The sequence below is a fragment of the Chiloscyllium plagiosum genome, unplaced genomic scaffold (assembly GCF_037043375.1).
Source record: "Chiloscyllium plagiosum isolate Xiang-an unplaced genomic scaffold, Cpla_swu_hap1 HiC_scaffold_47, whole genome shotgun sequence".
In the NCBI taxonomy this organism is placed as follows: domain Eukaryota; kingdom Metazoa; phylum Chordata; class Chondrichthyes; order Orectolobiformes; family Hemiscylliidae; genus Chiloscyllium; species Chiloscyllium plagiosum.
Window position 1 is genome coordinate 18,840,460 of NW_028270185.1, and position 24,380 is coordinate 18,864,839.

At 48.8% G+C, this 24,380-nt stretch overlaps 1 protein-coding gene across 2 annotated transcripts in view; it reads right to left on the minus strand.

Annotated features, from left to right (window-relative positions):
* The window catches only part of med29 (mediator complex subunit 29), a 46,634-nt gene extending 23,613 nt beyond the window's left edge, over nt 1-23,021 (minus strand). For both annotated transcript variants that reach the window (XM_043680997.2, XM_087983869.1), the window contains exons 1-4: nt 22,770-23,021; nt 13,570-13,628; nt 10,338-10,422; nt 6,829-7,148 (exon numbers count right to left, since the gene is read on the minus strand). In XM_043680997.2, coding sequence (XP_043536932.1) covers nt 6,933-7,148; nt 10,338-10,422; nt 13,570-13,628; nt 22,770-23,009 — 600 coding nt within the window. In that variant the 5' untranslated portion in view covers nt 23,010-23,021 and the 3' untranslated portion in view covers nt 6,829-6,932. The remainder of the gene's footprint in view (nt 1-6,828; nt 7,149-10,337; nt 10,423-13,569; nt 13,629-22,769) is intronic.
* Nucleotides 23,022-24,380: the final 1,359 nt, after the last annotated feature.

Consider the following 24,380-nt stretch of genomic DNA (forward strand, 5'->3'; position numbering starts at 1 on the left):
ACTGCGGATATCTGCCACCGAGGGGCAAAACTTTACACCAAAGATGTGTCTGGGCGGGTGAAGGAGCGGGCAGCATCAGCCTCTTACAGAGAGTACCCCCATGTCATTCGAAAGGGCACTGAGAGGAGAGGTCCGAGCTAAGCTCAGATTGTGGGAGAGGGTCTGTGGGTGCAGGGCCAATGTCAACCTCTGGACAGACAGGGGTCAGTTTGACTGGAAACTCACCGCACACCCGAGCCACCCCGATCTCCTGTGAGGTTTTGGGGCTGAGCATCTCATTTCTCAGGGTGCAGGTGGCTCATTGCACCAACCAGAATTTGCCCCCTCCCCCCTGCCCACTCAGTCCAGCCCGCTCCCCCCTTCCCCCACAGCTCAGCCCGCTCCCCCCACCTCCTTGCCTCCCACCACCCAGCCCGCTTCCCCCGCCTCCCACCACCCAGCCCGCTTCCCCCGCCTCCCACCACCCAGCCCGCTTCCCCCGCCTCCCACCACTCAGCCCGCTCCCCTGCCTCCCACCACTCAGCCTGCTCCCCTGCCTCCCACCACTCAGCCCGCTCCCCTGCCTCCCACCACTCAGCCCGCTCCCCTGCCTCCCACCACCCAGCCCGCTCCCCTGCCTCCCACCACTCAGCCCGCTCCCCTGCCTCCCACCACTCAGCCCGCTCCCATGCCTCCCTGCCTCCCACCATCCAGCCCGCTCCCCCGCCTCCCTGCCTCCCACTGCCCAACCGCTCCCCCACCTCCCACCACCCAGCCCGCTCCCCCGCCTCCCACCACTCAGCCCGCTCCCCTGCCTCCCACCACTCAGCCCGCTCCCCTGCCTCCCACCACTCAGCCCGCTCCCCTGCCTCCCACCACCCAGCCCGCTCCCCCACCTCCCACCACCCAGCCTGCTCCCCTGCCTCCCACCATCCAGCCCGCTCCCCCGCCTCCCACCACCTAGCCCACTCCCCCGCCTCCCTGCCTCCCACCACTCAACCTGCTCCCCCCACCTCCCACCACCCAGCCCGCTCTCCCACCTCCCACCACCCAGCCTGCTCCCCCGCCTCCCTGCCTCCCACCACTCAACCTGCTCCCCCCACCTCCCACCACCCAGCCCGCTCCCCCACCTCCCACCACCCAGCCTGCTCCCCCGCCTCCCACCACCCAGCCCGCTCTCCCACCTCCCTGCCTCCCACTGCCCAACCCGTACCCCCCTACCTCCCACCACCCAACCCACTCCCCCACCTCCCACCACCCAGCCCGCTCCCCCGCCTCCCACCACCCAGCCTGCTCCCCCCCTCCCTGCCTCCCACTGCCCAACCGCTCCCCCACCTCCCACCACCCAGCCCGCTCCCCCGCCTCCCACCACCCAGCCTGCTCCCCTGCCTCCCACCACCCAGCCTGCTCCCCTGCCTCCCTGCCTCCCACCACCCAGCCTTTTCCCCTGCCTCCCACCACCCAGCCCGCTCCTCCACCTCCCACTGCCCAACCCGCTCCCCACTGCCTCCCACCACCCAGCCCGCTCCCACACCTCCCACCACCCAGCCCGCTCCCCTGCCTCCAACCACCCAGCCTTTTCCCCGCCTCCCTCCACCTAGCCCACTCCTCCGCCTCCCTGCCTCCCACCACCCAGCCCGCTCCCCCGCCTCCCTGCCTCCCACCACCCAGCCCACTCCCCCGCCTCCCTGCCTCCCATTGCCCAACCTGCTCCCCCTGCCTCCCACCACCCAGCCCACTCCCCCACCTCCCACCACCCAGCCCGCTGCCCAGCCTCCCACCACCCAGCCCACTCTCCCGCCTCCCACTGCCCAACCGGCTCCCCCCTTCCTCCCACTGCCCAACCGGCTCCCCCCTTCCTCCCACTGCCCAACCGGCTCCCCCCTTCCTCCCACTGCCCAACCCGCTCCCCCCTGCCTCCCACTGCCCAACCGGCTCCCCCCTGCCTCCCACTGCCCAACCCGCTCCCCCCTGCCTCCCACCACCCAACCCGCTCCTCCCTGCCTCCCACCACCCAACCCGCTCCCCCCTGCCTCCCACCACCCAGCCCGCTCCCCCCCCCGCCCCTGTCAGAGACAGCACTGGCACTGACACAGCCTGTATCCCTGCCTCCCACCACCCAACCCGCTCCCCCCTGCCCCCCACCACCCAGCCCGCTCCCCCCCCCGCCCCTGTCAGAGACAGCACTGGCACTAACACAGTCTCTGCTTTAGTGAGAGACAGTCTGACACAGTTTGCAGCACGATGCTTGGCAACGAATAAAAATGAAACCAAGCCTGAGGTCAGTGATTTTCCATTTCAAGGGCTGGGCAGTTTGGGAATTTCCCCTTTGTCAGAAATCGTGCAAAAGACTGGAACAAAAGGGCATTCCTGGGAGTACGGGTTCCAGATGGTATCGGCAACTGGATGTTTTTTATTGCACGTTTCTTTTTGTATTTCGCCCCGGGCTTGGTCTGTTCCACAGCTGAGGAACAGGCTGTACTGTACTGCTGTAATCTGAGTCAGTGAATTGTGCAATGTCTCAAAGACAGCACTGTACACAGTGGGGTCAATTAGTTCAGTCCTGCTCTCTCAGCTGATCCATTACAATGGGCCTAAGAGTCCCTAGTTACACTCAGATATAATGCTCCTGGAATACAACTCATACCTCCCAGCAGCAGCGCTGTAGAAAAGAGCTGAAGGTATAACACGGGACTACATGTATCAGGTATTACATTGTGAGACAGCAGAGGGATTCCACAACCTAAGAATCAAACCAAAGTTCAGTAGCCTTGTCACTTTCAGTTGTGAATGCTGCTGGATAATTAAACATCTTAGCGAGTTTTGAGCAGATTTGTAGCTCAGGTTGAGGTTCTGGATCTAAGTTTGCTCGCTGAGCTGGAAGGTTTGTTTTCAGACGTTTCACCACCGTACTAGGTAACATCATCAGTGAGCCTCCGGTGACGCACTGGTGGTATGGGCCCGCTTTTTATTTATGTATTATTATTTATGCACATAAACAAGAAGTGGGCCCTACCACCAGTGCTTCATCGGAGGTTCACTGATGGTGTTACCTAGTACGGTGGTGAAACGTCTGAGAGCAAACCTTCCAGCTCAGTGAGCTACCTTCCATCCAAATTAAACATCTTGTCAAAAAAGGCAGCTGTCAAAGTACCCCGATCCTCAGTGCTGGGGGAGCCCAGTTCTTCAGTGCAATAAGGCTGACGTCCTTACATCTACCTTCTGCATAATGTGCCAAGTAGATGACCTTTTTCTGAGGTCCCCAGTCTTCAGCCAACTCAATTCACTCCATGTGACATCAAGGAATAGTCAAAGGCACTGGATACTGCCAAGGCTATGGACCCTGTCAACATTCCAGCTATAGTCCTGAAGCTTTGTGTTCCAGAACCTGCCACACCCCTGGCCAAGCTGTTCCAGTGCAGCTGCAACAGTGGCATCTACTCAGCCTTGTAAAAAATTGCCCAGAGGTGTCCTGTACACCAAAGACAGGACAAATCCAACCTGGCCAATTACCGCCCTGACCCAGCAAGGTGTTGGAAGGGCTGTTGACAGTACTTTCAAGTGGCATATACTTTCTGATAACCTGCTCACTCATGCTTCATTTTGGCATCACTTGGTTACTCAGCTCATAGTCTCATTACAATCTTGGCCTGAAGTTAGACAAAAGAGCTGAACTGCAGAGGTGAGGTGCAAGGAGCTGCCCCTAACATCACGGTTACATTTGGCTAAGTCTGGCATCGAAGAACTTTAGCGAAATTGAAGTCAATAGGGGGTTCTCTTTGGAGAGTCAGTGCAGAGCCAATGGACTGACTGGTCTCTTTCTGCACTGTGGGGATTCTATAATGTTAGATTTGGAGTTAAATTCTCTATTGGGGGTTGAAACTCCAGCTCCAAAGACAGTTGAGTTTGTTAGAGGCCAACCCCCCTACGTCATCTCTGCAGGAGTTCCTCAACGCTGTGTTCTGGGCCCAACCATCTCCAGCTGCTTCAACACTGACCGTACCCGACTGTAAGGTGAGAAGTAGACATGTCCTTTACTGATCGCACAATGTTCAACACCATTCACATGGCCACAGTACAACTTGGACATCACATAACCTTGGGCTGATAAACTGAAGTAACCATGTAAAAACAATGACTGCAGATGCTGGAAACCAGAGTCTAGATTAGAGAGATGCTGGAAAAGCACAGCAGTTCAGGCAGCATCCGAGGAGCAGGAAAATCGACGTTTCGGGCAAAAGCCCTTTCACTGAAGTAACCATCAGTACTTGTTGGCCATGAATATCTCCAACAGACAAAAGGAATAACTATCATCAAAAATCCCATCTTTAACACCCTGGAGATTCCATCAACCACAAACATAGCTATGACAGCCACGTAATACTGTAACGCTGAGCGTAGGTCAGAGGCAGGGCACTCGGTGCTGAATAACTCACCTTTTGACTCCCCGAACCTTATCCATGACATACTAATCAAGAAGTGTGATGCAATACTCTCTGCTAGCCTGGGTAAGTGATACTGCATTGGGGTTATTTGGGTAATTTGCTCACTTCTTAACTTTGTTTCTGGCCTATCTACTGATAGAGGATATATCATTTCAACGTATCGACTGAACAGCTTCAAGTTCCCAGACAATATTCCATAATAGCAACAAACATCACCACACTTGGTCAGGCCTTGCCTACACCCACAATACCTAACATTTGGATGTTCCACCCAGTCACAGAGAAAGGACAGTGACATAGTGCCAAGTCAGGAAAAGCATACCTGAGAAGACTGTTCCTTCATCAGAGCATTAAGCTTTAAACATGGAGTTGTGCTAAGATGCGCATGGATTTGGACAGTGACAACAGATTGAAGCATTTCAGTGAGGGAAGGGAGATTGGAGATGCAGTATGGGGTGACACGGTGGTTAGCACTGTTGCCTCACAGTGCCAGGGACCCGGGTTCAATTCCACCCTCAGGCCACTGTCTGTGCGGAGCTTGCACATTCTCCCAGTGTTTGCATGGGCTTCCTTCACGTTGCTCCAGTTCCTCCTATAGTCCAAAAATGTACAGGTTAGGGTGGATTGGCCATGGGAAATTACCCCTCGTGTCCCGGGATGTGCAGGCTGGGTGGGTTAGTCATGAGGAATACAGTTACAGGGATAGGGTAGGGGGGGGTGGTCTGGGTGCTTAGGAGAGTTGTTGTGGTCTCAATAAGCTGAATGGCCTGCTTCTGAACTGTAGGGATTCAATCTTCTATGAATGATTTGTAAAGGATTCAAGGCTCAAGAGCTTTGAAGAAGAGGGTGATGATGACTTGCTGACAGACTCATTTACAGCATCAGCTCATGCTGGGGTCAGAAAGAGAAGCTGAGTGGTTTCAAAAGAGAAGTGACCTGGAAGAAGGGAAAAGACAGACGGAGAGAGACAGAGACATTCAACTGAACCATTTAAATCACTCTTCAGCAGCCATTATCGTGAGCTATACGCTTCTTTCAAACAATCCTTTATTTCATGAGATGTTAGTCACGAGTAAACTGCAGAAGATACCAACAAAGCGAGAGATGTAAACATGGCACTCGGTAGAAATGCTCACATTAATTGTACATTTTATTTCAAGAGAAATAAGCCCAGAATCTCTCCTTGCTGACTGCACTGAGACCAAGTTCAACTGGCTCTTATTCCAGAGGGGACTGTATCCCTCCCACAAGACCTGGGATGGAATCAGCCAGGTCTGAGTGCACCTCAATGGCAGATCAGGGGTTAACTCTGAAGCAGCCACTGCTGGATTCCTCACTTCTGCTGAATAATTTCACAGCTGGGTGGGGGGGGGGGGGGGGGGGGGAATCATGTATCGATGGTTACACCAAGGAAAGTCAGGGAAAACATGAGGTGACTGCAAATGGGTTTATGTGACCAACTGAGCCACATGGATCAGCTCCTACAATCCAGGCAAGGCACCTGACAGTGCGGGGGTTCGACAAGACTCAGTACTGCATAATCTATACCCTTGTTCCCTTCAGTTTTAAAAGATTGAGTGGATGATTTAACCAAGGGCTTTGCAATCATAAAATCATTTTGGAGGGTCAGTTAATTCCTCTGGTTAGAGGGTACCACAACAAGGGTTTAAATGTTATAAATTAGAGGGATGCTCCTCTGGGGCAAAGTTAGGAAACTTTTCAGGACATGGATATCCGGAACTCAATCCTCCGCAGGACTTTGGATGCTGGGGATCAACTAAAACAGTCCAGCTTGAGTTTGGAATTTTTTTGTCAAGATAAAGGAAGGTTGTAGATTAAAGGAGTCAAGGTACCAATTAGTTTCAAATTGAATGATGGAACAGAGCAGAGGGGTTGAATGGCCTGTGCCATCCTGCCATCTTTCAGGAATGGATTAAATTACAGTTGAACTGAATTTCAGTGTCAGCTCCAATCCTCTTTCCCTGCCCCCGCAGTCCGACACACGGAGCTCAAAGTGCAAGTCTTTGTTATAATTCTTCAGGAATTGTGCATTTCTGTTTCAGAACATGCTGCTAAACATAGTTAGGGGGACAAGCTGAATATGTACAAAGGCAATGAATGCTGCACAATCATAGACTAGACGGAATGCAGGTGACAGAATGGCTGCTTATTGTAAACACTCTCTTAGCTCCACATTTACACCGTACCACCCCCAGCCATACTTCAACAAACAGGAATAGAGTGTGTCGGTCACAAATTAAAAGGGTGGAGGAACTGAGGGAATGTGCACACTGAATTGTCCAGACGTTACACGCCCCCCCCCCACTCCCTGCCCCCCCTACTCCTCCCCCCCCCACTTCCCCACTCCCCGCTCCCGCTCCCCACTCCCCGCCCCCATAATGACCTTGTCTGAAAGCACCAGGAGACACGAGACCTTGTGGCAGTTCGAGCTCCGATCCTGGAATCACACATCTCAGGATAAACACCTGAACAGGAACGCAGAGCCGTTCAGATTTGGCCCTTGCTGGCTATCCGCTTCGAGCACTCCAGCAGGGCGTTGTGAATGTCCTTGGCACAGGAGATCTGCGATTTGATCATGCTGAGGTACTGAGTGTACGACTGGCTCTCTGTCTGCACCGTGTCCGGCTTGGTTGCTGTGGGAACCAAGTTAGGAGAGTGTTTGGAACTGTCAATGCTCTGGGAAAGGCATTCGAAGGCCAGTCTCTGTAAAATAAGAAGAAAAGTCACCAGCAAAAGGAAGAGAGATCCAGGTCAGACAATCCACTTCTTGAGCTAATCCATGTGAAGGGCAAAGCAGCTTTTGCCAGCCCCTGGCCACAGAGCACACTACTGGACACTGGAAAAGGCCAGTGGGATGTCTGGCTGATTCTAGACCACAATGACCAGGTGTGAGCTTTAGCTCAGTGCAAACTATTCACCTCCTCTGAACCACAAGGTCCAGGGTAGACATTACACTCCAGCAACTTCAATATAAAACACAGGAACGACCATTCACAGAGAATCAGCACCGAGGAAGCACAGCCAGAAGGTCAGAACAGCAGGAGTGCTGCACTGCCTGAGGGTCACAACTCACGGAATGTCACACTATCACTGAGTCAGTACTGAGGGAAGGCCACACTGTCAGGGAGTCAGTACTGAGGGAATGCCATACAGTCAGGGAGTCAGTACTGAGGGAATGCCACACTATCAGGGAGTCAGTACTGCGGGAATGCCATACTGTCAGGGAGTCAGTAATGCGGGAATGCCACACTGTCATGGAGTCAGTACTGAGGGAAGGCTACACTGTCAGGGAGTTAGTACTGAGGGAATGCCACACTGTCAGGGAGTCAGTACTGCGGGAAGGCCACACTGTCAGGGATTCAGTACTGAGGGAATGCCACACTGTCAGGGAGTCGGTACTGAGGGAATGCCACACTGTCGGGGAGTCAGTATTGAGGGACCTGCACACAGTCAGAGATGAAATGCGAAGTGCTGGAAAAGCACAGGTCAGGCAGCATCTGAGGAGCAGGAAAGGCGATGTTTCGGGCATAAGCCCTTCATCAGGAATGGCGCCGAGTGTCTTAGATATAAATGGGAGGAGGATGGAAACGGGGTTGGGGAAGGTAGCTTGGAAGGCAATAGGTAGATGCAGGTGGGGTGATGGTGATAGGTCAGAGCGCAGGGTGGAGCGGATAGGTGGGAAAGAAGATGGACAGGTAGGACAGTTCAAAAGGGCAGTGCAAAGTTGGAGGGTTGAATCTGGGATGAAGTGGGGGGAGGGGGAGATGGGTAAACTGGTGAAGTCAATGTAGATATCGTATGGTTGGAGCGTCCCAAGGCAGAAGATAAGGTGTTCTTCCTCCAGGCGTCGGGTGGCAAGGATTTGGCAGTGGAGGCAGCCCAGCACTTGCATGCCTTAGCGAAGTGGGAGGAGGTGGTGGGCACCAGGAGGCACCAGTGTCCTGGAGATGTTCTCTGAAATGCTCCGCGAGTTGGCATCCTGTCTCCCCATTGTAGAGGAGCCCACATTGAGAGCAACGGATACTATAAATGAGGTGTTTGGATGTGCAGGAAAATCTCTGCTGGATGTGAAAGGATCCTTTGGGGCCCTGGATGGAGGGGAGGGTAGAGGTGTGGGCGCAGATTTTACACCTCTTGCGGTGGCTAGGGAAGGTGGAGGGAGTGGAGGGTGGGGTGGAGGGAGGCGAGGTCAATTGGCTGAATTGGTCCGCACTGTCAACAATGTCATCCAATACCTGAGAGTGTGCGGTGTTGGTGGAGGGAGCAGGTTTCCTCTTTTTGAAGACACTGTGTTGCTTCCATTTCAGCTGGTGGCTCAACGTCCTATGGCACTACTCCAAGTTGCTGGGAATTCTCACAATTCTCTTCACGGAGTCATACAGCACGGAAACAGACCCTTCGGTCCAACCAGTCCATGCCGAACATAATCCCAAACTAAACTAGTCCCTCCTGCCTGCGCTTGACCCATATCCCTCCAAACATTTCTTATTCATGTCCTTATCCAAATGTCTTTTAAACATTGTAATTGTACCCGCATCCATCACTTCCTCTGGAAGTTCGCTCCACACATGAACCACTCTCCGTGTAGAAAAATTGTCCCTCACATCTTTTTTCAAATCTTTCTCCTCTCACCTTAAAAATATGCCTCTAATCTTGAAATCCTCCATCCTAGGGAAAAGACACCTGTCATCCACCTTATCTATACCCCTCATGATTTTATAAACCTCTATCAGGTCACCCCTCAACTTCCTACGCTCCAGGGAATAAAGTCCACCCTCTTCTTATAACTCAAACTCTCCATTCCCGGCAACATCCTGGTAAATCTCTTTGGAACCCTCTCCAGCTTAATCATATCCTTCTAAACACAGGGTGACCAGAGCTGGACTCAGTACTCCAGAACAGCACTCAACGTCTTCTTGTCAATAAATCTCTTTTCACACTGCAAGACCAGTCCATTAATATCTTCCTGCAGTCTACAAATTTCTTCCCAATTCTCAAGCAGCCAATTAATTTTCATACAATCTCCAAATAGCTTAATCATGGCACAGACATTTAATTCACTGATAAAAGGACCTTTCAGTAACTAAATCACCAGTCATACAATACTCCTCGCTTCCTGCCATGGAACTAACATTGGATCTAAAGTGACTTGGTAAGAGAGTAAATACTTGTCACGTCACCATAACAGGGTCATAATCCTGGAATTCCCTCTCTAACAGTACTGTGGATCTCCCTACACCAAATGGACTGCAGCGACTCAAGGAAGCGGCTCACCAGCCAGTGACACCTACATCCCACATCCCATTGGGCAACACGGTGGCTCAGTGGTTAGCACTGCTGCCTCACAGCACCAGGGACCCAGGTTCGATTCTAACCTCGGGCGACTGTCTGAGTGGAGTTTGCACATTCTCCCAGTGGCTGAGTGGGCTCCCTCCCGGTGCTCCGGTTTCCTCCCACAATCTAAAGATGTGCAGGTCAGGTGAATTGGCCATGCTAAATTGCCCATAGCGTTAGGTGCATCAGTCAGGAGTAAATATAGGGTAGGGGAATGTGCCTGGGTGGGTTACTTTTCGGAGGGGCAGTGTGGGCTTGTTGGGCCGAAGGGCCTGTTTCCATACTGCAGAGAATTTAATCTAATCCCCCTGTGTCAGACTGACATTGTACCTGAATCTACAGCACTCACTCTGCAAAGATAACGCTATCGCTTCTTATAACTGGAATTCCCAGCTTGAGTAACCAATAGTTGGACTGACATCACAAACTCAGGCAGGAAAGCAGCTTAAGGTATGAAAGGTACACTGAGGTGGTAAAAATGAGCCCTAAATAATGAGGCAGATTAGGCAGAATAAAGACCACCCGGACAAAACCACACTTAAATCCAGTCATACTCACCAGGCACAACTCTACTTGGTCACAAAGAGCATAAAACTCTTCCAAACTCTTATCAAACCGTTGCAGGGCTGTGTCACTGCTCTTCCTAAAGGGTAAAAAATAATGACAGTTAATTAATTGAATTGATTCCAACTAACTGTCTCTCTATTCTGCGCCAGTGGAACGTGTTAACAAGGAACTCCAGCCTCTGTACATTCCCCCTGTAGCCAGCTGGTGGCAGTATTTCTCCATTCAGAATCTACAAAATGCCAGGGTTCCTCACAGACCCTCAGTTCTAAGAAGGGTCTGTTCCCCAGCTGTACATCTCTACGACTATGATTCTATAATCTAAAGGGGGACAATTTTCCAAGCATGGTGCCTCACAGCATCACACACTTGCCTGAAAGGGCCTGACAGGACAATGCACATAGGGAGATTTACTCAGCTTTTAACAGACTTGCATGGCTAGATAGAGTTTTAAGTGCTAAGGGATTTATGGTTATGATGAGGTGGGGTGTTGCTGCAGAGAGCAAGGAGGGATTACAGTTTCAATCAGATCAGCCCTTGATTAAATCCACAAAGCCTGGTGTTACTGGGTGGAAAGTCAGTGCCGCAGAAGCAAACTGGAATTAAGCACCAGGAGATGACAAACTCTGAATTGTCCACTGTTTCTGATTTTCTCTGGATGAGTTACTAACACCTCGTAGAGGTTACACAGAGCATAGTGCTGGGCGTTGGGATGATATTCCATAATTTAACCTTTCCACCTACCTTCATCTTGCAATTAACCCCTTTCTGTCCTCACTGACATTTTCCAGATTACTGGTTTCACAGAAGCCCCTACCTTATCCATGGAACACAGGAATAGGAGTAGGCCATTCAGCCCCTCAAATCTGTTCCACCATTCAATGAGATGATGGTTGAGCTGTGGCCTAACTGTTTAGTTAGTCTTTGGCACATATTCCAGAATATCTTTGCTGAGGATGTTCCTGATGAAGTGTGTATGCCTGAAACGTTGATTCTCCTGCTCCTCGGATGCTGCCTGACCTGCTGTGCTTTTCCAGCACCACACTCTTGACTAACAAACATTTATCCCAGTTTTAAAATTAACATTAAAATTAACTGATCCGGCAGTTTCATAAGAGGCCACATTAAAGGTAACTTCACAAAATAAAAACTGAAAGAACTGCAGATGCTGTAAATCAGAAACAAAAACAGAAGTTGCTGGAAAAGCTCAGCGGGTCTTACAGCATCTGTGCCGAGAAATCAGAGTTAATGTTTTGGGTCAGGTGACCCTTCCTCAGAACACTGAGAACAGTGAGGACCCAGAGGTCCTGAAGAAGGGTCAATGGAGCCTTTGGTTTCTTTTCACAGTTTCTGTCAGACCTGCTGAGCTTTTCCAGCAACTTCTGTTTTTGTTCACAAAGTAAGAGTTCATGCAGTAGGAAGTGTAATGTGTTAGTGTGGATAGAGGATCCGTTAGCTGACGGGAGGGGCAGAAAATCAAGATAAACATTTCACTTTTAGATAGGCAAGCTGTAACTGAATGCCACAGGGATCAATGCTGGGTCTCAACTATTTACAATCTAGAGGAATAACTTCGATGAAGGGATCAAGTATGAAATTGTTACATTTGCTGACATTGCAAAATATTAGCAGAAGGTTTAAGTTTTCAAGAGGATACAGGAAGGCTGCAAAGGGATATAGTTAACAGATTAAGCGAGTGGGCAAAAATGTGGCATGTGGAGTTAAAAAGTAGGAAATGTGAACTCGCCTACTTTGACAAGAAGAATAGAAAAGGAGTATATCACAGGTTTAGGGTGAGAGGGGAAAGATATAAAAGAGGCCTAAGGGGCAACTTTTTCACACAGAGGGTGGTACATCTATGGAATGAGCTGCCAGAGGAGGTGGTGGAGGCTGGGTACAATTGCAACATTTAAGAGGCATTTGGATGGGTATATGAATAGGAAGGGTTTGGAGGGATATGGGACAAGTGCTGGTAAGTGGGAATAGATTGGGTTGGGATATCTGGTCAGCATGGATGGGTTGGACCGAAGGGTCTGTTTCCGTGCTGTCTCTATGACACTATGACTCTATGAGAGAGAGATTGCTGAACTCAGCAGTACAGGGGAAGCTGGTGTCTTGGTTCATGGATCACAAAAAGTTAGACTGCAGGTACAGAAGGTTATTAAGAACGCAATTGAAATGGTGTTGCTTATCACAAAGGGAATGGAATACAAAAATAGGTACAGGGTATTGGTGAGCTCACACCTGGAGTATTGTTTACAATTTTGGTTTCTAACTGACAAAGTGATGTAACTGTATCAGAAGCAATTCAGAAAAAAGGTTCACTCGGCTGATTCTAGGATGAATGAGGAGGGATTTTGAATGTTGGGCTGATGGTGCACAGAAGTTCAGGAGAGCAAGAGGTGATCTTATTGCAACATTTAAGATCCTGAGGGGGCTTGATAAACTGAATGCTCTGAGGACATTTCCCCTTGCAGAGAAGAGACTAGAACGAAGGGACACAGATTAAAAACAAAGGATCTTTTGCTTAAAACAGAGATGAGGGAATTTTTTTTCTGTCTCTCGAGGGTTGTTAAGTCTGTGGAATTCTCATCCCAGTGAGCTGGCCACTGAATAAAGTGACCAGCAGGTTTTTGACTGACCAGAGAGGTTTCAGAATACAGGTAGGTAGACAGGAAGGTGGTGTTGAGGTTCAAACCAGATATAATAGGATCTTATTGAATAGTGATCAAGATTGAGGAGCTGAATGCTTTAGCAGGTATTGTCTATTTGTGTATCTCTAAAGGACATTGAGATTGAGGATTGAACTAATTGGCTCTGCTGTCACAGGGTGTAAAGACTTGGCCCTATCACCAGCACTGAGGACTTGACAGTAACAACACGGCAGCCCGCTCTCCTTCTGACCCCGATGGGTCAGAATATCAGAACAGGAGGCAGCCATTCAGCCCTTTGCCTTCCATTTAGATGATGGCTGTTGCAGTCAGTACAAACTCATCCCCAGTGCGCCACCTGCTGGAACTATTGTTGTAGTGCTCATACATTGACAGCAACGCACCCAGCCATCTCATGTCAGTCAATGCAACCTCAAAAAGGCAGCTTCTGGACCACACATCCATCTTAACAAGCTCAAAGGCAACTCAGAACAGAGCTCATGCAGTTAAGATGCTTCACCTTAATAAGTGGAGAACACCCCTGTCTTTATATGCATACAGAAAAGGATACTCACTGTCCATTGTCAATGGTTGTGTTTTGAGACAAGTTCAGGGCTGCAATCCTCATGAGATTCTGGAAAGTAGACACAAAGTTCACTGTGAGATGGATCGATCCAATCATGCTACATGCACAAAATCTCTCTGTCCCATACAAACACTCGCAACGCGGATCTCTCTCTCACTCACCAAGTCTCTTTCTCATTCACAGACACACACAAACAAACATATAGCCTTTCACATATCTTGACAAACCGCAGTTAATGGGGAATGAATCGTAAAATATCTATTGCCCCTCAGGCTGAAACATCCAAAAAAGGTGGTCCTGCCTCTAACACGGGTTACAATCACTTCCAACTCAGGTTAAGGGTCTAAACTACACTTTGCGCTGCAGTGAAATTTATAGAGATGCAGAGAACTTACAGCTACAATTTGCAGTGACAATGCTGTCCACAGAACTCACTGAAACAACAACATCATCATCTTTAATGGCCACTACCACCATCCCTAACACCCTGAGCTTGGTCAGATGCAGACTTTTAAGGCGAGGATTTGTTTTTATTGGGAACTTACTTTCAACATGAAGTCATCAGAGAACTCGACAAAGTATATAGGGGACAACAGGAAAGTGGATTAGTAACTCCGATGGCAAAAGTGAGGACTGCAGATGCTCGAGATCAGAGACTAGATTAGAGTGGTGCTGGAAAAGCACAGCTGGTCAGGCAGCATCCGAGGAGCAAGAAAAATCGACATTTCCGGCAAGAGCCATTCCTAATGAAGGGCTCCTGCCCGAAATGTCGATTTTCCTGTTCCTCGGATGCTGCCTGACCTGCTGTGCTTTTCCAGCACCACTCTAATCTAGACTAGTAACTCCGATGGAGAGAGACACAGCTCTGAAATAGATAAAGATCAATCCAACCCGAGTAGCTGGGAAATTTCAATTTCGTTCATTCAACAAATCAGGAAAAGTTAGTGTCAGTGATATTCTGCCTGCCCCCTACACCTCCACTTCCTAAACCTTTCTAATGAGAATTGTAAAACAACTAAACCGTCATGAAGCGCCATCAGGTTCACTAATTCCCAACAACTGCACAAAACCAAGATAGACAGAAAAGCAAACTAGCATTAAAACCATACAGACGAGCCAACATTCTCCTCAATAAGATCTCAGGGCTTGTACTGAAACAGGGAGAGTGATTCTGCAGACTAGTTAAGCAACATCAGATCGTGTTCTAAAGGTATGCCCTATCTCACTAGCAGAACAGACCACTACAGAGTTGGTGGCACAGAGACATACATTTGGGAGCAAGACCCCTTGGGGATGCTCACCATTGACTCCAGAATGCACTATTTCTCAACCATGAGGTCAAACAGGGGAAAGGGAATCTTCGTCCCTTCAGCAGGTCAATCAATACTCCTCCATGCTGAATACCACTTGGAGGATGCACAGAATGGATGCTGGTTGGAAGCTTTGGTACTCATCGGCAATACTGACTCGGCAGCAGCAGCACTGATTGAACTAGTCATGTCCTAAAGAACACAGATGCTAGACTGAGTTTTCAGCAGGTGGGAAGGGAATTGACAAGAGGAAACCCCCCCCCCCCTTCCTTTCTGGAACTTGTCCGCACCATCCTGTGTGTCGCATGTTCATCAATCCAGTTTCAGTAAAAACGACCACTGCGCCGTCCTTGTGAAGACAAAACCCCACCTACACATTGAAACTGATTTCTATCATGTTGTACGGCACTACGACTGTGTTAAATGCGATAGACTTCAAACAGATGCAGCAATTCAAAAGTGGGCATCCAGGAGGCACTGTGGGCCATCAACAGCACAACGGCATTCAAACGCAATCTGCACCCAAGTGGCTCATCACTCTCTAATTACTGTTAAGCCAGGGGATCAACCCTGGTTCAATGAAGAGTATAGAAAGGCTTAACAGGAGCAGCACCAGGCATGAGATATCAATCTGATGAAGCTACTACAGAGGACTATTTATGTGTTAAATAGCACATAATAGACAAAGCTAAACAATCCCATAACCAACAGATCAGATCTAAGCTCTGCTGTCCTGCCACATCCAGTTGTGAATGGCGATGGACGATTAAATGGCTCACTGCAGGAGGCGGCTCCACAGATACTCCCATCCACAACGGTGGGGAGGCCCAGCACTCCAGTACGAATGATAGACTAAAACATTTGTGTTAATCGGTAGCCTGACATACTGAGTGGAGGACCCACCTTCGCCTCCCCGAGAGGTCCCTAGCATCACAGCTGCCAGTTCTCAGCAAATTCAATTCACTCCACGTGATATGAAAAAAAGAGCTGAAAGCACTTGATATTACAAAGGCTCTGGGACCTTGCAACATCCAAGTACTAGAACTGAAGACTTGTGCTCTAGAACTAGTCATAAATTATAACATATAGGAGCAAAATTAGGCCATTCAGCCCATCAAGAGTGCTCTGTCATTCAATCTTAGTTCATATGTTTCTCAAACCCATTCTCATGCCTCCTCCCTGTAACCTTTTTCCTTTATTAATCGAGAACCTCTCTTTCTCTCTGTCTTAAATAGACTCCATTACATGGCCCCACAGCCTTCTGTGACAATGAGTTTCACAGATTAACCACCCTCTGACTGAAGAAAGTCTTCCCTTCACTCTGAGGCTATGTCATCAGGTCCTAGTCCCTCCTACCAGTGGAAACATCATTTCCACATCCACTCTATTCAGGCCTTTCAGTATTCTATAAGTTTCAATCAGATCCCCCCTCATCCTTTCAAATTCCATCAAGGACAGGCCCAGAATCCTCAATCGCTCCTCACAGAACAAGCCCTTCATCCCTGGGATCATTCCTGTAAACACTCTCTGGACCCCCTCCAACACCAACACTCCCTTCCTTGGATACAGGGCCCAAACCTGCTTTCAATATTCCAAATGCGGTCTGACCAGAGCCTTATACAGCCTCAGAAGTACATCCCTGCTCTTGTATTCTAGACCTATTCAAATGAATTGCTGCACCCGATGTGGCCTTCTCTATATTGGGGAGACAGGCCGCCTACTTGCGGAACGTTTCAGAGAACACCTCTGGGACACCCGGACAAACCAACCCAACCACCACGTCGCCCAACACTTTAACTCCCCCTCCCACTCCACCAAGGATATGCAGGTCCTTGGACTCCTCCATCGCCAGACCATGGCAACACGACGGTTGGAGGAAGAGCGCCTCATCTTCTGCCTGGGAACCCTCCAACCACAAGAGATTAACTCAGATTTCTCCAGTTTCCTCATTTCCCCTTCCCCCCACCTTGTCTCAGTCAAATCCCTCGAACTCAGCACCGCCTTCCTAACCTGCAATCATCTTCCTTACCTCTCCGCCCCCACCCCACTCCGGCCTATCACCCTCACCTTGACCTCCCTCCACCTATCGCATTTCCAAAGCCCCTCCCCCAAGTCCCTCCTCCCTACCTTTTATCTTAGCCTGCTGGACACACTTTCCTCATTCCTGAAGAAGGGCTTATGCCCGAAATGTCAATTCTCCTGTTCCTTGGATGCTGCCTGACCTGCTGCGCTTTTCCAGCAACACATTTTCAGCTATTCAAATGAATGCCAGCATTGCATTTGCCTTCCTAACTGCCAAATGAACCTGCATGTTAATCTTAACAGAATCCTGAATAAGGGCTCCTAACTCAGATTTCTGGAGCCTATCACCATGTAGAAATAGTCTATGCTGCTAATCAACCTACCAAAGTGCATAACCTCACACTATCCCACACTGCATTCCACTTCCATTTCTTTACCCACTCTCCCAGCCTGTCCAAGTCCTTCTGCAGTCTCCCCACTTCCTCAACACTACCTGTTTCTCCACCTATCTTTGTGTCATCTGCAAACTTAGCAACAATGTCCTCAGTTCCTTCATCCAGATGATTAATGTAATAACGTGAACAGTTATGACGCCAACACTGACCCCTGGGTCCATTTGTCACAGGCTGTAAGAAGGGTAGGTTGTGCCTCACAAACCTTATTGAGTTCTTTGAGAAGGTGACCAAACAGGTGGATGAGGGTAAAGTGAATGATGTGGTGCATATGGATTTCAGTAAGGTGTTTGAGAAGGTTCCCCATGGTAGGCTACTGCACAAAATACGGAGGAATGGGATTGAGGGTGATTTAACGGTTTGGATTAGAAACTGGCTAGCTGAAAGAAGACAGAGGGTGGTGGTTGATGGGAAATATTCATCCGGGAGTTCAGTTACTAGTGATGCACCGCAAGATCTGTTTTGGGGCCACTGCTGTCTGTCATTTTTATAAATGACCTGGATGAGGGCATAGAAGGATGGGTTAGTAAAATTTGCGGATGACACTAAGGTTGGTAGAGTTGCAGATTGTGCAGAAGGATGTTGTAGGTTACAGAGGGACATAGATAAGCTGCAGAGCTGGGCTGAGAGTTGGCAAATGGAGTTTAACGCAGAAAAGTGTGAGGTGATTCACTTTGGAAGGAGCAACAGAAATAAAGAGTACTGGGCTAATGGTAAGATTCTTGGCTGTGTAGATTGGCAGAGAGACCTTGGTGTCCAGGTACACAGATCCCTGAAAGCTGCCACCCAGGTTGATAGGGTTGTTAAGAAGGCATACAGTGTGTTGGCTTTTACTGATAGAGGGATTGAGTTTTGGAGCCACAAGGTCATGCTGCAGCTGTACAAAACTCTGCTGCGGTCGCACTTGGAGTATTGCGTACAGTTCTGGTCACCGCATTATAGAAGGATGTGGATGTTTTGGAAAGGGTGCAGAAGAGATTTACTAGGATGTTGCCAGGTATGGAGGGAAGGTCTTATGAGGAAAGTCTAAGGGACTTAAGGCTGTTTTTGTTAGAGAGAAGGAGGTTGAGAGGTGACTTAACTGAGACATGTAAGATAATCAGAGGGTTAGATAGGGTGGACAGGAAGAGCCTTTCTCCTCGGATGGTGATGGCTAACATGAAGTAACATAACTTTAAATTGAGGGGTGATAGATATAGGACAAATGTTAGAGGTAGGTTCTTTACTCAGAACAGTAGGGGCGTGGAACACACTGCCTGCAACAGTAGTGACTCGCCAACTTTAAGGGCATTTAAGTGATCATTGGATAAACATATGGACAAGAATAGAAAAATGTAGGTTAGATGGGCCTCAGATTGATTCCACAGGTCGGTGCAACATCAAGGAGTGAAGGGCCTGTACTGCACTGTAATGTTCTATGCAATCCTGAAAAAGACCCCCTAATCCCCACTCTCTGCCTTCTGCCAGTCAGCCAATCCTCTATCCATGCCAGTATCTTGCCTCTAACACCATGGACACTTACTTAGCAGCCTCCTGCATGGAGGCATTTTAAAAGCATTCTAGAAATCCAAACAAGTCATGTTCACTGGCTCGCCTTTGTCTAGCTTGCTCACTACCTCCTCAAAGATTTCCAACAAACTTGTCAGGCGAGACTTCCCTGTGACAAAGCCGTGCTGATTCAGCCCTATTTTACCATGCATTTCCAAGTACTCCATAACTTCATCCTTGATAATGGACTCTAAAATCTTACCAACAACCAGGGTCAGGCTAATTAGCCTGTAGTTTCCTGTCCTCTGCCTCCCTTCCATCTATTTATCACGACCTCACTATTCCACCCCTCTCCCCACTCAAACCCCACCCCTGCCAGATCTGCAGCTCCCCCTTCCCCCCCATGCCCCCCCCTCTATTGCTGAAGAAGGTTTATACCTGAAAACATTGACTTCTCCACCTACTGATGCTGCCTGGTTTGCTGGGTTCTTCCAGCCTCCTGCTTGTCTACTTTGGATTCCAGCATCTGCAGTTTGCTTTTGTCTCTCTTCTCACTTAAACAAGGATGTTACATTCACCATTTTTCAGTCCTCTGGGACCCTCCCTGACTCCAGTGATTCCTGAGAGATCATCACCAACGCCTCTACAATCTCGTCAAAGCTATTTCCTGCCGAATTCTGGGGCAGCGTCCATCTGATCCTGGTGACTTATCCACCTTCAGGCCTTTCAGCTTCGCCAGCTGTGCTCTCCTCAGGTGATGGCCACTACACACAGCTCTGCCCCTGATTCACTTGAAGTTCTGGTATGCTACTGGAGTCTTCCACTGTGAAAGCTGATGCAAAGTACCTATTCAGTTCCTCCACCATTCTTTGTCCCGTTGCTACTTCTCCACTCTCATTTTCCAGCAGTTCACTGTCCACTCTTAACTTTCACACACAGTCAGTTCTGTTATCACGTGCATTTCCTCAATGCGAATTGACTATAACGTGATTGAAGAATTTAGACCATTATTTGTAGAATGCGAACCTTCCTTACTTGAATTGGCTAGAATGCAATTGTGGTCCCATTGATTTAAATGGCGCTGCTATTATACGATTTTCTTATAACACAGAATCGCACGGGAACGGAACTATCATTTTATATCAGAACAGACTGTATCTCAAATTAACTCTTGCAAGCTTCTTTTCTATTACTAGCTAACTTACCATCATATTTCATCTTCTCGCTCCCCCCCCCCCCCCCAATTACTTTTTAGTTGTCCTCTGCTGGTTTTTAAAAGTTATCCAATCCCCTGGTGTCCCACTAATCGTCACCACATTGTGTGCTTTTTCTTTTGATTTTATGTTGTCCCTGACTTCCTTTATCAGGCATGATTGCCTGTTCCTCCCCTTAGTATGTTTTCTTCTTTGGAATGTATTACCACCGTGCATCCCGAATTACCGCAGAAACTCCTACCATTGCTGTCTTCCCTGCTGGGCTCCCCTTCCGGTCAACACTGTCCAGCTCCTCTCTCATATTTGTCTAATTACCTTTACTCAATTGTAATACCGTTACATCGGAGTCCAATCTCTCCCTTTCAAACTGCAGCATGAATTCTATCATAATATGGTCGCTGTCCCCAGGGGTTCCTTCACTTTATGTTCCATCATCAAGCCTGCTTCATTATACATCACCAGATCCAGTATTGCCTGTTCCCTATTGGGCTCGACCGCAAGTTGCTCCAAAAAAACCATTTCATCAACATTCTATAAATTCCTTTTCTTGAGATCCGCTACCGACCTGATTTTCCACGAGGATCTGTTTTGGGACCACTGCTGTTTTGTCATTTTTATAACTGACTTAGACGCAGGCATAGGTGGATGGATTAGTAAATTTGCAGATGACACTAAAGTCGGTGGAATAGTGGACAGTTTGGAAGAATGTTACAGGTTGCAGGGGGACTTGGATAAACTGCAAAATTGGGCTGAGAGGTGGCAAATGGAGTTCAATTCAGCTAAATGTGACTGATGCACTTTGGGAAGAATAACAGGAAGGCAGAGTACTGGGTCAATGGAAAAATTCTTGGTAGTGTGGATGTGCAGAGATCTTGGAGTGCATGTACATCGATCCCTGAAAGTTGCTACCCGGGTGGATAGTGCTGTTAAGAAGGCATACGGTGTGTTAGGTTTCATTGGTAGAGGGATTGAGTTCCAAAGCCACAATATCATGCTGCGACTATACAAAACGCTAGTGCGGCCGCACTTGGAATATTGTGTATAGTTCTGGTCGCCTTATTTCAGGAAGGATGTGGAAGCATTGGAAAAGATGCAGAGGAGATTTACCAGGATGTTGCCTGGTCTGGAGGGAAGGTCTTATGAGGAAAGGCTGAGAGACTTGGGTCTGTTCTCATTGGAAAGAAGGCAGCTAAGAGGGGATTTGATAGAGACATACAAGATGATTAGAGGATTAGATAAGGTGGACAGTGAGAGTCTTTTCCCTAGGATGATGACGACAGCTTGTACGAGGGGACATAACTACAAATTGAGAGGTGATAGATTTAAGACAGATGTCAGAGGCAGGTTCTTTACTCAGAGAGTGGTATGGGCGTGGAATGCCCTACCTGCCAATGTAGTTAACTCAGCCACATTAGGGAGATTTAAACAATCCTTGGATAAGCACATGGATGATGATGGGATAGTGTAGGGGGACGAGCTGAGAATAGTTCACAGGTTGGCACAACATCGAGGGCCGAAGGGCCTGTTCTGCGCTGTATTGTTCTATGTTCCCCGTCCACATATTGAAGTCCTCTATGATTAATGTCACCCTTCTCGTAGTTGTCCACTTATCTATTGTGCTTTAAGTTAGATTCTATACCCTTACCATACTCTCTGAGCTATTACTTGTTCTGGAAACTTTAATAATCTCTGTGGAGGCTTCAAGCCCCTTTAACTTTTTCCATAACTTTTCATGCAATTGAACCCTCCTCCCCAACTATTTAGTTTTAGTTTAAAGCCACCAAGCTGTTCCTGTACAACTACAGCACCAGCATTACCTGACCATGTGGAAAATTGCCCAGGTATAATGTTCACAAAAAGGGTGCCAAATTCAAACCCACCAATTACCACCCATCAGCTTCATCTAGCACGAGCCAGTGAAGAACCAGCTCTATAAATACTGCAGCTTCAACAGCAGGTCAGAAGTTGGAAACTGTTGCACCAAGTATCTAACACCCTGACTCCTGAAAGGTGACCAACCATCAACAAGTTGCCATCTAGCTGACCCTTGACCTCAAATGATGATGGATCTGCTGACCCCAGGTGACATGGATCAACTGACCCTTGACTCCAGGTGACCACGGATCCCCTGACCCTAGACTCCAGGTGACCACGGATCCCCCTGACCCTAGACTCCAGGTGACCACGGATCCCCCTGACCCTAGACTCCAGGTGACCACGGATCCCCCTGACCCTAGACTCCAGGTGACCACGGATCCCCCTGACCCTAGACTCCAGGTGACCACGGATCCCCCTGACCCTAGACTCCAGGTGACCACGGATCCCCCTGACCCTAGACTCCAGGTGACCACGGATCCCCATGACCCTAGACTCCAGGTGACCATGGATCCCCCTGACCCTAGACTCCAGGTGACCACGGATCCCCCTGACCCTAGACTCCAGGTGACCACGGATCCCCCTGACCCTTGACTCCAGGTGACCATGGATCCCCTGACCCCTGACTCCAGGTGACCATGGATCCCCTGACCCTTGACTCCAGGTGACCATGGATCCCCTGACCCTTGACTCCAGGTGACCATGGATCCCCTGACCCCTGACTCCAGGTGACCATGGATCCCCTGACCCCTGACTCCAGGTGACCATGGATCCCCTGACCCCTGACTCCAGGTGACCATGGATAAACTGGCCCTCCCAGGTGGATACCTGCAGAGAGTCCTTCAGCTGTGGAATCAGGAGTTTGAATTTAGCGACTGGGTCGTCCTGTTGCTGGGCCTGCTGTTGCTGCTGGGTGAGTGCTGGCTGACTGGCCTGGGCCTGGGCTGCGGCCAATTGCTGGGCTTGGACAAGCTGCTGCTGTTGTTGCTGCTGCTGCTGCTGGGCAGCCGCCAGTTGTTGTTGTTGTTGCTGCTGCTGCTGTTGCTGCTGGTTCAACGGCGCCGCCATCTTACCCGCTTAGAGCGTGATCCCGCTCCCTCGCGCTCAGTGGTCACATTGCTCCACCGATCCCTTTACCTATTGGTTCATTGAGACGTCAATCATTCTCCGGCCGGCATCGCGTGCGCAGTTCGTCCACGATAACAGTATGGGCTGGGTCGCCATCTTTGATACTGGCACAAGTGGCATTCTGCCACCTTGACAATGAGACAGGGAATTGTGCATGATGGAAATCTGCAATAATGGCAAACATTGCTGGAGAAACTCAGCAGGTCTGGTGGAGAGAAAAAAACAGAGTTAGCGTTTCGGGTCCCTCTCCAGATCTGCTGAGTTTCTCCATGATTTGGAGATGCCGGTGTTGGACTGGGGTGTACAGAGTTAAAAATCACACAACACCAGGTTATAGTCCAACAAGTTTAATTGGAAGCACTAACTTTCGGAGCGACGCTCCTTCATCAGGTGATTGTGGAGGGCTCAATCCTAACACAGAATTTATAGCAAAAATTTACAGTGTGATGTAACTGAAATTATACATTGAAAAATTATACATTGAAAAACAGCTAACCCGAGAATGCAACTTTAAAAAAAAGGTTGTGATTTACACATAAAAGAAGTGAAACTATCACTGTATTCTAACAGATGAAAGGCTTAACAGGCAATCAATTTTTTAATGTATAATTTCAGATACATCACCCTGTAAATTTTTGCTATAAATTCTGTTTTACGATCAAGCCCTCCACTATCACCTGATGAAGGAGCGTCGCTCCGAAAGCTAGTGTGCTTCCAATTAAACCTGTTGGACCATAACCTGGTGTTGTGTGATTTTTAATTGAGTTTCTCCAGCAATTCTTGTTTCAGTTTCACTGTGTAAAATCTAACACCTGTTTAGGGGCAAATTTAGATTGGTCTTAAAAGATAAAAGCATGCAAAGTTGTAAATGCTGCCTCTTATCTCCAGTTTAGGCAACAGATTACACACCTCATTCCTAGAATCATAGAGATGTACAGCGTGGAAACAGACTCTTCGGTCCAACCTGTCCATGCCGACCAGATATCCCAACCCAATTAGTCCCACCTGCCAGCACCCGGCCCATATCCCTCCAAACCCTTCCTATTCATATACCCACCAGATGCCTTTTAAATATTGCAATTGTACTAGCCTCCACCCCTTTCTCTGGCAGCTCATTCCACACACATACCACCCTCTGTGTGAAAACATTGCCCCTTAGGTCTCTTTTATATCTTTCCCCTCTCACCCTAAACCTGTACCTTCTAGTTCTGGACTCCCCCACCTCAGGGAAGAGACTTTGTCTATTTATCCTATCCATGCCCCTCAGCCTCCAATGCTCCAGAGAACACAGCCCTAGCCTATTCAACCTCT